Source organism: Oratosquilla oratoria, chromosome 22, assembly GCF_046742065.1.
Source record: "Oratosquilla oratoria isolate Oo_2021 chromosome 22, ASM4674206v1, whole genome shotgun sequence".
NCBI lineage: Eukaryota > Metazoa > Arthropoda > Malacostraca > Stomatopoda > Squillidae > Oratosquilla > Oratosquilla oratoria.
The window spans coordinates 4,349,304-4,366,825 of NC_134798.1; the positions used below are offsets into that span (position 1 = coordinate 4,349,304).

The following is a 17,522-nucleotide window of genomic DNA, read 5'->3' on the forward strand; positions in this document are numbered from 1 at the left end:
ATTTATTCTGAGTGATTAGATTTTGTTCATTGCCTTTGAAATCCATTGAATGGGTGTCTGTTAAATCAAGGGCTGAGTGTACTTGATATTTTTCTAGTATTGAATTGAATTTTCTACACAGTGTTAATTCTCTTATTAATGATATATGTATATTTTCAGTGGCCAGTTTGCTGTTGTGAAGAGATGCATAGAAAAGTCAACTCGAACAGAATATGCTGCCAAGCATATTCGCAAGCGAAGGGTGGCATCCTCAAGAAGAGGATTGCCTGTGGAGCAGATTGCTCAGGAAATTGAGGTTCTGCGAGAACTCAAACATTCCAATATAATATCACTACATGAGGTATATGACAATGGGCAGTATGTCATCTTGGTGCTTGAGCTGTAAGTTTTCATTTATTGTTATTTTGTTTGCCAGTTATTTTCATGTGTATAACTATAAAGATTAATACAGTAATGAATAATATCTTCTTATGTATTTCTGGTTTTTAGTAAGGAATTCCTCTGTTGAAAGTTCAACGAAATGTTGGTTGAAGTTGAGGAGGGATATTTTTATTGAGCCAGATATAATGACTTTCTAAAAACATAACTCATGACAAAACATAACACATGAATGGGAGTGAAGTATTATGGGGATGAAATGGGTGGGAGTGGAAATATGCCTTTTGACTTTTGCTACCTCTCTTGTAAGGGGGGAAAAGCCCTTGGTATATGTGTATATATATGTAAAAAAACAACTAGAAATGGAACTGTGCCCTTTTTCTCATATGTAATTTTTTTCAGCAATGGCCTCTAATATATATTGTCATATTTCCTCTTTTCAATAGTGTCCGTGGGGGTGAGTTGTTTGAATACATTAGTGAATGTGAGAAGCTCTCTGAGGAGGAGGCATCGTCCTTTCTGCGGCAGATTTTGCTGGGGCTAGAACACATGCACATGTGTAAGATTGCACATTTGGATCTCAAGGTATGCAACTACTTTCTTCCCTCTTTTTTTTTTTTTTTAAGACTGCATATATAGTGGAACTTCCGGTAATGGACTTAATCTGTAGAATGTTCTGAGGTTGACTCAGTCATTTAACCACTTTGGTAAGATGACGCCTATTTAGGCATCATGAGACGGGAGTGGGTACACAATGATGCCGGTGTTGCCATCTTGATTATATGTATTTTTTGTAGTACGTGAGTTACCCCCAGATTCTGTGAACTGGTTTGATCATGTTTTCTGTGTTCATTATAACTCAGAATAAAAGAGAACAAGTAATACAGCATTGACTTTATTTATAATGTGAGTAGTGTGATGAATGGTACATATGGCAGCCAATGCTGCGTGCAAGAATTTGACTTGTACTGAAGTGGTTAAAACACAGTGGAATAAACACAGACAACAGTTTTTTGAAAGATATCTATGGGAAAGCCAAAGGACCATTGCAAGTTTCAGTGGGGTTGTGGGTTTCCCATTAGTGAACTTGAGACAATACCCCATCTGGTGGGGTATTAGCTGCATGTTATTGTGTGGTTAAAAGCTGCTCAATAACATGCAGCTGATACTTTAGGGTCTATATGGGGTGCCCCTACAGACCAGAGTCACACATCATTTTGTCTGTGGTAGTGGAAATCTCTATTCATAGAAAAATGATGATACTTTATTATACTGCAACTGTCCCTCCGTTATCCTGCCCCCCACTCTTAATACTGTCCTGTACCACTTCTTTGAATATTAATTTACTTTGTCACCAAACCCTATGGTGGGGGAAAAGAATACTGCCATCGAGTCTTCCCACTTGAGGAGTAAAAGCAAAGGCATAATAGGGTCTGAAAGGAGTTTTCCAACCAGTATCCTAAGGTTTGGGTCTTTAATGTGCATGGATGTGGTTTAGATGAGAGTAAAAGGGAAGAGATAGGTAGTATGTTTGTGAGAAGAAAGATGGATGTGTTGGCATTGAATGAAACTTAAGTTGAAAGGGAAGGGCGAGTTTGGGAGTGTAGTTGGGAGGGTGTCAGGAGTGAAGAGAGGATGAGGGAGAGAAGGGGTGGCTATACTAGTAAGTGAAGAGATAGGTAAATGTGTGGTGGAGTGGAAGGAGGTTTCTTCAAGGTTAATGTGGATGAAGGTGAAACTGGGAAGGGAGATGTGGGTTTTTGTAAATGCATATGGGCCTGGTAGTGAGAAGAGTGTAGAGGAAAGGGAGGCTTTTTGGATAGATTTAAATGAGTGCATAGAGTGTTTAGGGAGAAATGTCAATGTAGTGGTATTGGGAGACCTTAATGCTAGGGTAGGAAATAAACCAATAGATGGAGTGGTTGGGAAGTGTGGAGTTCCAGGAAAAAATTGTAGTGGAGAGTTAATGGTTGAGATGTGTCTAGAGAGTTGATGATAGCAAATACAGTGTTTAGGAAGAAAGTCAAGCATAAGTACATATGGAAGAGGATGGTGGATGGAAGGGTGGTAGATAGAGTGTTAGTGGACTATGTAGTGGTAACCAGGAGAATAGTAGGAAGAGTTTCAGATGTACATGTTCTAAGGGGAGAGAGTGGGGGAACAGATAATTTTTTGGTGGAGGGTAAGTTGAGAATGGAGGATAGATGAAGAAAGAGGAAAAGGACAGAAGATAGGGAGGTGCTTAAAGTAAACTGCTTAAATGAGAAAGAAAAGAAGAAGGATTATAAGAAGAAACTGAGAGGAGTGGGAGGGAGTGAAGAATAGAGTAGAACTAGAACTGGATGAGGAATGGGAATGTTTCAAGGGGTGCATGGAATAAGGAGGACAGAAGGAAATAGAAGGGTAGTGAGTGGTGGGATGAGGAAGCAAAGAAGGTTGTAGAAGAGAAGCAAGCTTTCACAGATTGGTTACAAAATAGGATGAGAGAATCATATGAGAGGTATAGAGAAAAGAAACGAGATGTAAAGCATAAGATAAAGGAGGCAAAGAGAGTTGCTAAATGTGAAGGAGGATAGGGAGGTAAAAGTAGTTGCAGTGGGAATCACTAAGAAAATGATAGTGATGAATGAGGAAAAGGGAGGAGAAATAAGGAAAGATGAAGTGAAGCCAGTTGTTAAGATGTTGAGAGCAGGTAAGGCACCTGGGTTGGATGGATGACATGTGGAATGTTTATAAAAGGGAGGTACAATGATGGTGGTCTGGCTGGTGAGGTTAATGTTTGTTTAAAAGAGGTTAGAGAGCCAGAGGACTGGAGGAGTGCCTGTATAGTTCCACTTTACAAGGGAAAGTTGTGTGTGTAGTTGTTTCAGAGGGATCATTTTGTTAAGTGTAGTTGGGAAGGCTTATGGGAGGGTTTTGATTGAGAGGATTAGGAGAGGAAGAGAGGGAGTAATTGGTGAGGAACAATGGATTTAGGACAAGTAGGGGTTGTGTGGATCAGATTTTTGTGGAAAGGCAGACTTGTGAGAAAGCTTTAGGAAAAGGTAAGGATTTTTTTTTGGCCTTTATGGATTTGGAAAAGGCTTATGACAGGGTAAACAGGAAGGCACTGTGGGAGGTATTGCAGATATATGGGATAGGAGGAAAGCTGTTAAGAGCAGTCAAGAGTTTTTACAAGAGTAGTAGAGCCTGTGTTAAAATGAGAAATGGAGAGAGTGAGTGGTTTGAGGTAAATGTGGGACTTTTACAGGGATGTGTTATGTTGCTTTGGCTGTTCAATATGTACATGGTTGGGGTGTTGTGAGAGGAGATTGTTAAAGAAAATGGAGAAAAGTGGGAGATAAAGCCAGTTGCTGTTTGCTGATGACACTGTGCTCGTGGCAGGATCAGAGGAGGTATTAACCACTTCCATACGGTGCCGCATATGTAGGCGGCATGAGGAGCAAGTGGATATGCGGGGCTGCCATATCGGCGTCTTGATTATATTTATTGTAGTTGCCCCTGCATAATGACATACTCTCTAAACTGTCTTCATCACATTTTCTATGGTTATCAAAATTCACGGGTGAAAGAGAGAACGATCGATATAAGTGGTGACTATATTTTATGATGCGAGTATTATTACGACACATCGTACGTCTGGCAGATAATGCTGCCCGCGAGATTTTGGCCCGGAGTGAAGAGGTTAACCCCTTCCATACGGTGCCGCATACGTAGGCGTCATGAGGAGCAAGTGGATACGAGAGGCTGCCATATCGGCATCTTGATTATATTTATTGTAGTTCCTCTGTAATGACATACTCTCTAAACTGTCTGTAATAACATTTTCTATGGTTTTCAAAATTCACGGGTGAAAGAGAGAACGATCGATATAAGCGGTGACTATATTTTATGATGCGAGTATTATTACGACACGTCGTACGGCTGGCATTGGCTGCTGCCCGTGAGATTTAAGGCCCGTACTGAAGAGGTTAAGGAAGTTAGTGACATAGTTTGGGAAGGTGTGCCAAAGAAGGAAATTGAAAATAAATATGGGTAAAAGCAAGGTGATAAGATGTACAAGGAGAGAATGTGGCAGCAAATTGGAAGTGAGTATTAAGGGAGAGAGACTGGAGGAAGTAGATAGTTTTAGATACCTGGGTGTGAATGTGGTGGGAAGGGAGGAGTGGAGGTGGAGATAGAATGTAGATTGAGAGAAGCAAGGAAATGCCTTGAAGATTAAAAAGTGTAATGAGAAATAGACATTTGGGAATGGATGCTAAGAGGAGATTGTATAAAGGAGTGATTGTGCCAACAGCACTGTATGGATCAGAAACATGGAACATAAGAGAGAAGGAGTTTGAATGTGTTTGAGATGGGATGCCTGAGAAGTATGATAAGGGTTATTAGGCTGGATAGATTGAGAAACGAGAAGGTAAGGAGGAGAACAGGGATGGAAAGAGAGTTGGGAGATAAAGTTGATGAAAAAGTATTGGGATGGTTTGGACACATGGAAAGAATGAGTGAAGAAAGACTAGTAAAAAAGGTGTGGAAGGCAGATGTGGAGGGAGTGAACATGAGGGGAGCATCCTAGGATGAGATGGATGGATGGGCATTGGGAAAGAGGAGAATGTTGAGGAAGGACAGGAGAGGACAGAAGACAGGGGTGAGTGGAGAATGGTTGTGTATGGATAATGCTGTGATGCAATGAAAGAAGGGGGCAGGGGATGGGGTGTGTGGGAGTATGTGTGAAAAATAAAATGACGCATCCCAAAGGGTTTTCTCCCCTTCTCTTTTTCTGCATAAGGGCACAGAGAGTGGAGATTGCCAATTAAATGAAGCAGCCTTGCTGTGGATGTGCTGTGTCTTTCGTCACTGCTTCTGACCCTGGGCACTGGGAGAGATGCAGGGATGACCCCTCATCCAGGAGGAGTCAAGATAAGAGGGAAGGAGAGGAGTGAATGGGAGTGGAGTATGTGGAGATGGAATGGGTGCGAGTGTATTATATGCCTTTGTTTTTTGGCTACCTCCCTTGTGAGGGGGAATAAGCCTTTGGTATATGTATGTATGTATTTTAATCTTAATTTTGTAGACTTGTGTTGTTCTACATTGGTTGGAGGTGTTGGAGATAAACTATTCGTTGGTTCTGGTCTTTGTTGTGTCTCCTCCAAGACTGTGCTTTGCATCAGTGGAGGTGATAAAGAAAATGGTGGCAGTTACCAACAGTATATTTTACAACTTATAATTGAAATGGTGGCAATTGCCAACAGTATATTTTACACTTACATCTTCTATCTGATTATTTACATTTACCGGTACATACACAATGGAACTGAGTATGGGCACTCAGTATTTATTTCAACTCTATATAATTCATATTTACAAGAAGTGATGAATTATAATAACTAATATCATTTATATAATTGAATCTGCTGGTTGAGAATGGAGGTGTTCTTGGCGGTGACGCTCAGGTCAAGCCAACTTGACTGTGGGTCAGATCACACAATAGGGGTCCAGTTGGAGCATGCTGCTACCACCAAGATATGATGTTGTGTAGCTAATACATGTGCGTGTCCACACTAGTATAGAATAAATCAATAACACTCAATCTACATGTATTTCTTGCAACAATTTCCTGACAAAAGGGCCAAAGGACCTTTTGGTAAATCAGGTTTATCTTATTTTACATATTTTTTTCCATTGGTTCTTTGAACACCACCTTGATTCCTGATTTGATGTAATTATATGCAAGTTATTTACTTTATTAAGTTTTTTGTGATTGTGGTGCACTTCCCCTGTGACATCCTTTGAAATAATTAGTGATAATAACATGTTCTATTTTCAGCCTGAAAATGTCATGCTGCTCAGTCGAAATCAGCATCACATCAAACTCATTGACTTTGGTTTGTCTTGCAAAATTGATGGCAAAGAGGTCAAAGGGATGATGGGTAAGCTGAATTGAAATTTTCTTGGTATTTGCATGTATATTAACATTTTGTTTATGTATGGCACTCATAGGCTTTTTGTTGTTTCATAACTGGTATTCTCCCCAACTAAACTTGCTGAGACACTACAAACAGTCAAGTAAGGTTGTCTTACAATAAACACCCCTTAAGTTGGAATTCTATGTAAGTTGGCAAGGACCAAGAAATATTAATGTAAATAATCATTTCCTATCTATCTATACACCAAGTGCTTTTTCCCCATTACAAGGGAGATAGCCAAGTCAAAAGGCACATACTTACTACCACCCATTTCACTTCCATCCATCACCCTTTCTGCCATCTCATCTTGGCTCCTCATTGATGACAGGTGTTCCCTGTATCTTGCCCACTACCCTGGGTAAGAAGTAATGTAGCAAGACACAGTACATCCAAAGCAAGGCAACTTCCTTTTGGGCTGCATCAAAATATCATTCACACATAACCACTCTATATCCCCCTATCTCCTGCACCCTCCATTCCTTACATCATAGTATCATCTATACACAGCCATTCTCCACTCACCCCTATCTCTTGCCTTCTCCCTTCCTTGTTCAGTGCCCTTTCACCCCATCCATCCATCTCTTCATTTGTTGTCCCCTCAAATTTACTCTATCCACCTCTGTCGTCTACACCTCTTTCACCAATCTTTTTTCACTCATTCTTTCCATGTGTCCAAACCATCCCAATACTCTTTCATCAGCCCTATCTGCAAACACCTTTTCCACCCCCCTTCTCCTCACCTTATTTCTCACTCTATCCAACCTTGCAACCTGTACCTTACTTCTCAGTCATTTCATCTCAAACACATTTAAACTTTTCCTCTCTGCCTCTCTTGAATTCCAGGTCTTTGCCCCACACAGTGCTATTGGCACAATCACTCTCATATAATCTCCTCTTTGCATCCATTCCCAAATGCCTGTTTCTCATGACACTTTTTAATCCCCTAATGCATTTACTTGGTTCTTTCAGTCTACAATTAACCTTCACTCCTCCCTTTCCTGCCACATGTGATCCCAAATAATTAAAGCTATCCACTTCCTCCAGCCTCTCTTCCTTGTGCATCTCACCACCTTACTTTTACCCACATTTACCTTCTGGGATGTACTAGATAAGATTAGGAATAAGGAAGGGGTCCCTGTTGTGTGTGGAATTCTTCCGATGCATAGAGTTGGAGGCATGTGGCATTCCAGGGCTATTGCAATGAATTGCAGGCTGGCAAAACATTGTAAAGCCAATGGATGGGCATTTGATGACAACTAGGATTGCTTTTACGGTAAGATTCATCTATATACAAGGGAGGGGTGCACTTGTCACCTAAAGGATTTTGGCTCATTGCTTAATCCTTTGAGAGAGAAGTAGGCATCCTGCAGGGTTTTTTCAGGTAGATTATGTGTGAGTCAGGGTGATGGGAAGTATTGTAATATAGTTTAGGCAATAGAAACAGCTCGGAGAGGGACTGTGAAAAGAATCATCTAATCAGGTGCAGGGAGGATAAATTAAAGTTTACTCTACAAACAGCAGAAGTGTAATAAATAAAATTCAATTGCTGCAAGGGTGAAACATGCATGGAGAGATTTCATATTATAACTATTACTGAATCCTGGATCAATATGTCTGATAGACATTTCCTTCCAAAAATCGAGATACATACATGTATATGCCAAGGCTTTTTCCCCCTTACAAGGGAGGTAGCCAAAAAGAAAAAGGCATAAAAACCATTCCCACCCATTCCATCCCTAAGTACACTCCACTCCTCTCCACCCTCTACCCTCCCTCTTGTCTTGGCACCTCCTGGATGATGGGTCATCCCTGCATCTTGTCCACTGCCCTGGATTAGAGGCAGTGTCGCAAGACACAGCACATCCAAAGCAAGGCCGTTTCATTAAATTGGTGACCCCCCCTCTCCGTCTCCTCATGAAGAAAAGGAGAAGACAGGGAGAAATCCGTACGGGCTACCTCAAAATTTTTCTCACACATACTACCTCACCCCCCATCCCCCCACCCATTCCACCTTATGCATCACAACATCATCCATATACAACCATTCTCCATTCACCCCTGTCTTCTGTCCTCTCCCGTCCTTCCTCAACAGACATTCCCCTCTTCCCCAAAGCCCCTTTCACCCCATCCATCTCATCCTAGGTCCCCCCCCTCATGTTCACTCCCTCCATATCTGCCTTCCATACCTCTTTTACTAGTCTTTCTTCACTCATTCTTTCCATGTGTCCAAACCATCCCAATACTCTTTCATCCACCCTATCTTCCAACTCCCTTACCACCCCTGTTCTCCTCCTCACCTCCTCATTTCTCACTCTATCCAGCCTAGTAACCCCCATCATACTTCTCAGACACCTCATCTCAAACACATTCAAACTCTTTCTCTCTTCCTCTCTTATGTTCCATGTTTCTGCCCCATACAGTGCTGTTGGCACAATCAGGCCTTCATACAATCTCCTCTTAGCATCCATTCCCAAATGTCTATTCCTCATTACACTTTTTAATCCACCAAGGTATTTACTCGCTTCTATCAATCTACCTTCTACCTCCACTCCACCCTTTCCTGCCACATTTGCACCCAAGTATCCAAAACTATCCACTTCCTCCAGTCACTCTGCCTTAATGGGCACTTCCAGTCTACTGCCACTTTCACCCCTTGTACATCTCATCACCTTACTTTTACCCACATTTATCTTCAACTTTCTTCTTTCACACACTCTCCCAAACTCTATCACCAACTTCCTCAATCCCTCCTCCGATCCTGCCACAAGCGCAGTGTCGTCTGCAAACAACAGCTGGCTCGCCTCCTACTTTTCTCCATTTTCTTTAACCATCTCCAATCCCTGACCCACCACCCTTGCATTTACCTCTTGCACCACCCCATCCATGTACAAGTTGAACAGCCAGGGCAACATAACGCATCCTTGATGAAGTCCCACCTTTACCTCGAACCACTCACTCTCTCCATTTCTAATCCTGACACATGCTCTACTACTCTCGTAAAAACTCTTGACAGCTCCTAAAAGCTTTCCTCCTATCCCGTATATCCACAAAATCTCCCACAGTGCCTTTCTGTCTACCCTGTTGTAAGCTTTTTCCAGATCCATAAAAGCCCAAAAACATCCTTACCTTTTCCTATAGCTTTCTCACATATCTGTCTTACCACAAAGATCTGATCTACACAACCTCTACCCGTCCTAAATCCACACTGTTCCTCATCAATTATTCCCTCTGTTCCTCTCCTAATCCTCTCAATCAAGATCCTCCCATAAGCCTTCCCAACTACACTTAACAAGCTAATCCCTCTGAAACTTCTACAATCACACTTGTCCCCTTTTCCCTTGTAAAGTGGAACTATACAGGCACTCCTCCAGTCCTCCAGCACTCTACCCTCTCTCCAGCAAACATTAAGTAACCTCACCAGCCAGTCCACCATTACTGCACCTCCTTTTTTTAGACATTCTGCATGGCATCCATCCAGACCAGGTGCCCTACCTGCTTTCATTATCTTAATTGCCTTCAGTTCATCCTTCCTTATTTCTCCTCCATTTTCCTCACTCATCACAGTCATTTTCGTAGGACTTCCCACTGCAGCTATCTTTCCCTCCCTATCCTCCTTCACATTTAGCAACTCCCTAAAATACTCTGCCTATCTTCCTATTCTAGTAAGTGAAGAGATACGTAAACGGGTAGTGGAGTGGAAGGTTTCCTCAAGGAAAATGTGGATGAAGGTGAAACTGGGAAAGGAGATGTGGGTCTTTGTAAGTGCATATGGGCCTGGCAGTGAGAAGAGTGTAGAAGAAAGGGAGGCCTTTTGGATAGATTTAAATGAGTGCATAGAGGATTTAGGAAGAAATGTCAATGTAATAGTACTGGGAGACCTTAATGCTAGGGTAGGAAATGGTCCAATCGATGGAGTGGTTGGGAAATATGGAGTTCCAGGAAAGAATCGTAGTGGAGAGTTGATGGTGGAAATGTGTCTAGAAAGAGAACTGATGATAGCAAATACAGTGTTTCGGAAGAAAGTCAAGCATAAGTATACATGGGAGAGGGTGGTGGAGGGAAGGGTGGTAGAGAGAGCGCTAATGGATTATGTAGTGGTAAATAGGATTATGATAGGAAGAGTTAAGGATGTACATGTTCTAAGGGGAAAGTGTGGGGGAATATCAGATCATTTTTTGGCGGAAGGTAAGTTGAGAGTGGAGGATAGATGGAGAAAGAGGAAAGGGACAAAAGGTAGGGAGGTTCTTAGAGTGATCTCTTTGAATGAAAAGGAAAAGGAGAAGGAGTATGGAAAGAAGCGGAAGGAGGAGTGGGAGGGAGTAAAGGATAGAGTAGAGCTGGGTGTGGAGGAGGAATGGGGATGGTTCAAGGAGGGAATCATAAAGTGTGTAAGGATGGTGTGTGGAACAAGAAGGACAGGGGGAAATAGAAGAAAGGGTAGTGAATGGTGGGATGAGGAAACAAAGAAGGTTGTAGAAGAGAAGAAGCGAGCTTTCACAGATTGGTTACAAAATAGGACGAGGGAGTCATATGAGAGGTACAAAGAAAAGAAAAGAGAAGTAAAGCAAAAGGTAAAGGATGCAAAGAGGAGAGCAGATGTGAAATGGGTAAGAGTATGACAGAAATTTTTGAAAGTAATAAAAAGATGATTTAGAAAGAAATTAAGAGAGGAAGAGGAGGCGAATCAAGTAGAGAAGAAAAGGTAAAAGGTGCAGATGGAGAGATGATAATAGAAGAGAAGGCAGTAAGGGGAAGATGGGCAGAATATTTTAGGGAGTTGCTAAATGTGAAGGAGGATAGGGAGGGAAAGATAGCTGCAGTGGTAAATGCGAAGAAAATGAGAGTGATGAGTGAGGAAAATGGTGGAGAAATAAGGAAGGATGAAGTGAAGGCAGTTGTTAAGATGATGAAAGCAGGTAAGGCACCTGGTCTGGATGGATGCCATGCAGAATGTCTAAAAAAGGGAGGTACAGTGATGGTGGACTGGCTGGTGAGGTTATTTAATGTTTGCTGGAGAGAGGGTAGAGTGCTGGAGGACTGGAGGAGTGCCTGTATAGTTCCTCTTTACAAGGGAAAATGGGACAAGTGTGAATGTAGTAGTTTCAGAGGGATTAGCTTGTTAAGTGTAGTTGGGAAGGCTTATGGGAGGATCTTGATTGAGAGGATTAGGAGAGGAACAGAAGGAGTAATTGATGAGGAACAGTGTGGATTTAGGACGGGTAGAGGTTGTGTAGATCAGATTTTTGTGGTAAGACAGATATGTGAGAAAGCTATAGGAAAGGGGAAGGATGTTTTTTGGGCTTTTATGGATCTGGAAAAGGCTTACAACAGGGTAGACAGAAAGGCACTGTGGGAGGTTATGCAGATATATGGGATAGGAGGAAAGCTTCTGGGAGCTGTCAAGAGTTTTTATGAGAGTAGTAGAGCTTGTGTCAGGATTGGAAATAGAGAGAATGAGTGGTTCGAGGTAAAGGTGGGACTTCGTCAAGGATGCGTTATGTCGCCCTGGCTGTTCAACTTATGCATGGATGGGGTAGTGCGAGAGGTAAATGCAAGGGTAGTGGGTAAGGGATTGGAGATGTTTAAAGAAAATGGAGAAAAGTGGGAGGTGAGCCAGCTGTTGTTTGCGGACGACACTGCGCTTGTGGCAGGATCAGAGGAGGGATTGAGGAAGTTGGTGACAGAGTTTGGGAGAGTATGTGATAGAAGAAAGCTAAAGATAAATGTGGGTAAAAGTAAGGTGATGAGATGTACAAGGGGTGAAAGTGGCAGTAGACTGGAAGTGAGCATTAAGGGAGAGCGACTGGAGGAAGTGGATAGTTTTAGATACTTGGGTGCAAATGTGGCAGGAAAAGGTGGAGTGAAGTTGGAGATAGAATGTAGATAGAGAGAAGCGAGTAAATGCCTTGGTGGATTAAAGAGTGTAGTGAGGAATAGACATTTGGGAATGGATGCTAAGAGGAGACTGTATGAAGGAGTGATTGTGCCAAGAGCACTGTATGGGGCAGAAACATGGAACATAAGAGAGGAAGAGAGAAGGAGTTTGAATGTGTTTGAGATGAGGTGTCTGAGAAGTATGATGGGGGTTACTAGGCTAGATAGAGTGAGAAATGAGGAGGTGAGGAGGAGAACAGGGGTGGAAAAGGAGCTGGGTGATAGGGTTGATGAAAGCATATTAGGATGGTTTGGACACATGGAAAGAATGAATGAAGAAAGACTAGTAAAAGAGGTATGGAGGGCAGATGTGGAGGGAGTGAACATGAGGGGACGTCCTAGGATGAGGTGGATGGATGGGGTGAAGGGGGCTTTGGGGAAGAGGGGAATGTCTGTTGAGGAAGGACGGGAGAGGACAGAAGACAGGGGTGAATGGAGAATGGTTGTATATGGATGATGTTGCGATGCATGAGGTGGAATGGGCAGGGGGATGGGGGAGAGGTAGTATGTGTGAGCAAAATTTGACGCAGCCCGAAGGGATTTCTCCCCATCTTCTCCTTTTATGCATGGGGGGACGGAGAGGGGGGGTCGCCGATTTAATGAAGCGGCCTTGCTGTGAATGTGCTGTGTCTTGCGACACTGCTTCTGACCCAGGGCAGTGGACAAGGTGCAGGGATGACCCATCATCCAGGAGGTGCTAAGATAAGAGGGAGGGTGGAGGGGTGTGGAGTGTATTCAGGGATGGAATGGGTGGGAATGATTTTATGCCTTTTCCTTTTTGGCTACCTCCCTTGTAAGGGGAAAAAAGCCTTGGTATATGTATGTATGTATGTACCTTCTCTTTACTTCGTACCTCTCATACGATTCTCTCATCCTAATTTGTAGCCAATATATGAAAGCCTGCTTCATCTCTTCTACACACTTCTTTGCTTCCTCATCCCACCACTCACTACCCTTCCTTCTATTTCCTCCCTGCCCTCCTTGTTCCACATACCATCTTTGCACACCTTATGACTCCCTCCTTGAACTATCACCATTCCTCCTCCACTCCTAGTTCTACTCTATCCTTCACTCTCTCCCACTCCTCAGCTTCTTCTTATACTCCTCCTTTTCTTTCTCATTTAAGCAGTTCACTCTAAGCACTTCTCTACCTTCTGCCCTTTTCCTCTTTCTCCACCTATTCTCCACTTCCAATTTACCTTCCACCAGAAAATGATCTGATATACCCCCACTCTCTCTAAGGCTTAGAATATGTAGATCCTTAACTTTTCCCACCATACTCCTGGTCACCGCTATATAGTCCATTAACGCTCTATCTGGCACCTTTCCCTCCACCACCCTCTCCAGTGTGTACTTAAGCTTGACTTTCTTCCTAAACACTGTATTTGCTATCATCAACTCTCTTTCAAGACACATCTCCACCATCAATTCTCCACTACAATTTTTACCTGGAACTCCATTCTTCCCAATCACTCCGTGTATTGGTTTGTTTCCTACCCTAGGATTAAGGTCTCCTAATACAACTCTATTGACATCTCTCCCTAATCCCTCTATGCACTCATTTAAATCTACCCAAAAAGCCTCCCTTTTCTCTACACTCTTTTCACTACCAGGCCCATATGCACTTACAAAAACCCACATCTCCCTTCCCAACTTCACCTTCATCCACATCAACCTTGAAGAAACCTCCTTCCACTCCACTACACATTTACCTATCTCTTCACTTACTAGTATAGCCACCCCTTCTCTCACTCATCCTCTCCTCACTCCTGAGAACCTCCCAACTACACCCCCAAACTCACACTCGCCCCACCCTTTCAATTTAGTTTCACTCAAAATCTTTTACTCTCATCTGTACCGCATCCATATACATTAAAAGACCCAAACCTTAGGGTACTGTTTGGAAAACTCTTAGATCCTCTTATGCCTTCCTTCCTTCCTTACTCAAAGCTTTTTACTCTCATCTGTACCACATCCATATACATTAAAAGACCCAAACCTTAGGGTACTGGTTGGAAAACTCGTAGACCCTCTTATGCCTTCCTCCCCTTCTTCTTCTTCTTTTTCTTCTTCTTCTTCTTCTTCTTCTTCTTCTTCTTCTTCTTCTTCTTCTTCTTCTTTCTTCTTTCTTCTTTCTTCTTCTTCTTTCTTCTTCTTCTTCTTCAAGGTAGCAGGATTCGTAGTCCTAACCCTTGTCCCATTTTTTGTTGCCTTTTATGACTGAAGTGAGAAGATTGGTGGAGCAGCATTCTATCCCCCACCACAGGGTAGGCAAAAAAATGAAATGAATATTCAGAGAAATGGTACAGGACCGTAACAAGGGGATGGGGGACAGCATAATGGAGGGACAGTTGTAGTATAATAAAAGTGTCATCATTTCTCTATGAACAGTCTCCCTCTATCACAAAAATGATGTGTGGCTTTGGTTAGTAGGGGTGCCCCATATAGATCGTAAAGTATCCACTCCCACCCATTTCATCCCCACTCATTCCTCTTCCACACACCACCCATCTCCCCCTCTCATCTTGGCTCCTCATGGTTGACAGGTCATCCCTGCATCTTGCCCACTGCCTTGGGTCAGAAGCAATGCAGCAAGACACAACACATCCACAGCAAAGCTGCTTCATTTAATGGATGAATAGAGTAAGAAATAAGGAGGTAAAGCAGAGGGCTGGTTTGGAAAGACTTGTTATGGTATATCAATTCTGAAATTGTTTGGGCATATGTAAAAGATGATTGAAGAAAGAGTGGAAATCAGAAATGGATAGAATGGAATTAAGAATATAAAGAATGAGGTGGATGGATGTGGGGAAGGGGGCATTGGAAGTAAGAAAGAAGGCAGTAGATAAGATAGGAATGGAGAATGGTGGTTCATGGATGAAAAAAGATGCCACATGAAAGGAATGTTTGTCTGCTCCATTGTTGTTATCATTATTATTTATTCTATTTTTTATTTTTATTTATTATTATTATTTTTCTATTTATCTATTCATTTATTTTATTTATTTGTTCATTTTTTGAGTGGAGGAGCAGGGCAGGGTCACCATATGATGAAGGAGTGTGGGGAAACCAGTTCTGACTCTTGGGCCTTGCTGTGGAAGCACTATGCCTCATTGCATTGCCCCCCCCCAACGCCCCGAGTATGGTACACTCATCTCGAGTTTGATTTTCTTTGGATAAGTACTTTTTAGTGTGAATTTATTATTTTAATTATATTTGTGAATTATATATGATTTTACATGCAATTACAAGCAAAACAGACTTAGGTTTCTGGACCAATCTACAAGCCTACAGCATTATTCTTGAGGTTAAAATAACGGCGTGTGTCAAGTATCGGTTATCGCTTATCGGTTGCCCCCCCCCCCATGACATTACTGGATCCGTGCCTGCCTTTGATCTGAGTAGTGTGGCAGGGGACAGTGATAACCCTTTATTCAGAAGGTGCTCAGATGGGAAAAGTGATAAATGTATTTTGGATGTGGGATGAGTATTAGGTGGGTATATACTTTGATTTAGGCAGTCCTTGTAAGGGGTGGAGGGGTCTTTTGGTATGTAAGAACCCATACATACCCTCAGCGTTTCTGTAGCTTATTCTGACCTTTTTCCTGTTCTATAAATGTATTGTTCTTTTATAGTGTTTTTTCCATACCTTGATTTAGATATCTGATTAATATGTGTATTTTTTAATTATAGTGCTAATATGTACAATTTCAACTCTTGTAAACTTACACATTTCATTGATTTAATAACCTACCAGAATCAGTTTCTGGTATGATCAGTTGATGCCTTTGTAGATCCTAATTAAACCATATCCATGTGCAAGTATGTTGATAATGTTTGATTCTAATTGTTGCCTAACATTATTTCAGGTACTGCTGAATTTGTAGCTCCAGAGATTGTTAGTTACGAACCTTTGTGCCTTGCTACTGATATGTGGGCTGTGGGAGTGATAACTTATATTTTGTAAGCAAATTGCTCTTAATTGATCATTTGTACTTGTTGAAATACAATTACAGGGTGCATAAAAGTAATTGTTTAATTTTTTAGGGTCACACAAAAAAAGTTGCAAATTAGTTGAAAATGAATTTATTACAAAAAAGAAAACAGACTCTGTATTAGCACACTTCTGGTGCCCCATTACTTGATGAATCTGCTCCTGGCATCAGTGACATCCTCAGCACGCCCTTGAAACCTGGCACAGGCCTTCTTCACGACCTCCTCGGAGAGATTGGCGAAGACGACCTTGATCTGACTGATCAGATCATCCTTGCTCTTGCATGGGGTGCGGTTAGTAGCTCGTTCAACTGCGCCCCATACAAAATAGTCCATAGGGTTGAGGTCAGGTGAGTTTGGGGGCCACACACCAGGAGCAACGAAGTCAAAGAAATTGTCAGAGAGCCATTTCTGAGATTTTCTAGAGGTGTGACATGGTGCCGAGTCCTGTTGCCACATGTAGGGTCTACCAGCAGCTACTTCCTCAATCCAATCCACGGCTTCACATGGGTCTGTAGAACATCAATGTACACTTCGGTGCTCACCCTGAGCCTCTGGAGAAAGAAGAACAGTGACTTATCATGACAATTGCAGAAAACTTGGTTTTCATGACTCTTGGCACATCCTTGGGACAGACGGTCAACCACCTGTTGTTCTAAGAGTTGTGGGTCTGGTTCTGGAAGTTCTTTTCATCTGAAAAGAACCAGAGCATATAGTTTTTCAGAGGGTGCTTCAGTTTGTTGAGCATACTCTTGCAGTTCTTGAAGTGGTTCTCCTGCATCTTTGTGGAGAGGAGTTGACACTTATACATCTTGTATGACTTGTATCTGATATCTTCATGCAAACACTTCCTTATGGTACCCTGAGACACTTGCAGCTCTCTGGCTATGGACCGGCTGGGGTCTTCATCAACCATGGTTTGGAATTGAGTGACAAATTCAATGTCCCTGATGGTGTCTGATTGTTGAGAATGATGTTTCCTCTTGGGAACACCTTCATAATTGTAGTCAGAAGAAATCAACTCCCTCTTGATGGTCCTGACAGTCCTTACTGACTGTTCAATCACTTTTAGCAGTTCTGAGATTAACATAAGTACTGCATGTCTTTTCCATAGATGAGGAAATGTAAAGCTCTCCATGGACGCAAGGTGTTGCTGGGACAAAGTCTCAACATATACTGATCAGTTGCTTTTGTTTTGAGTGGTGTGGTTATGCACATCTTTCCACATCGTGTCCCTGAAACAATGAAACAATT

At 42.2% G+C, this 17,522-nt stretch overlaps 1 protein-coding gene across 3 annotated transcripts in view; it reads left to right on the forward strand.

The window, feature by feature from the left end:
- LOC143037408 (death-associated protein kinase 1-like) overlaps positions 1 to 17,522 on the forward strand; it is a 385,396-nt gene that overhangs the window by 36,120 nt on the left and 331,754 nt on the right. For all 3 annotated transcript variants that reach the window (XM_076205548.1, XM_076205550.1, XM_076205549.1), the window contains exons 2-5: positions 160 to 381; positions 825 to 963; positions 6,203 to 6,305; positions 16,145 to 16,238. In XM_076205548.1, the coding sequence (XP_076061663.1) occupies positions 160 to 381; positions 825 to 963; positions 6,203 to 6,305; positions 16,145 to 16,238 (558 nt within the window). The remainder of the gene's footprint in view (positions 1 to 159; positions 382 to 824; positions 964 to 6,202; positions 6,306 to 16,144; positions 16,239 to 17,522) is intronic.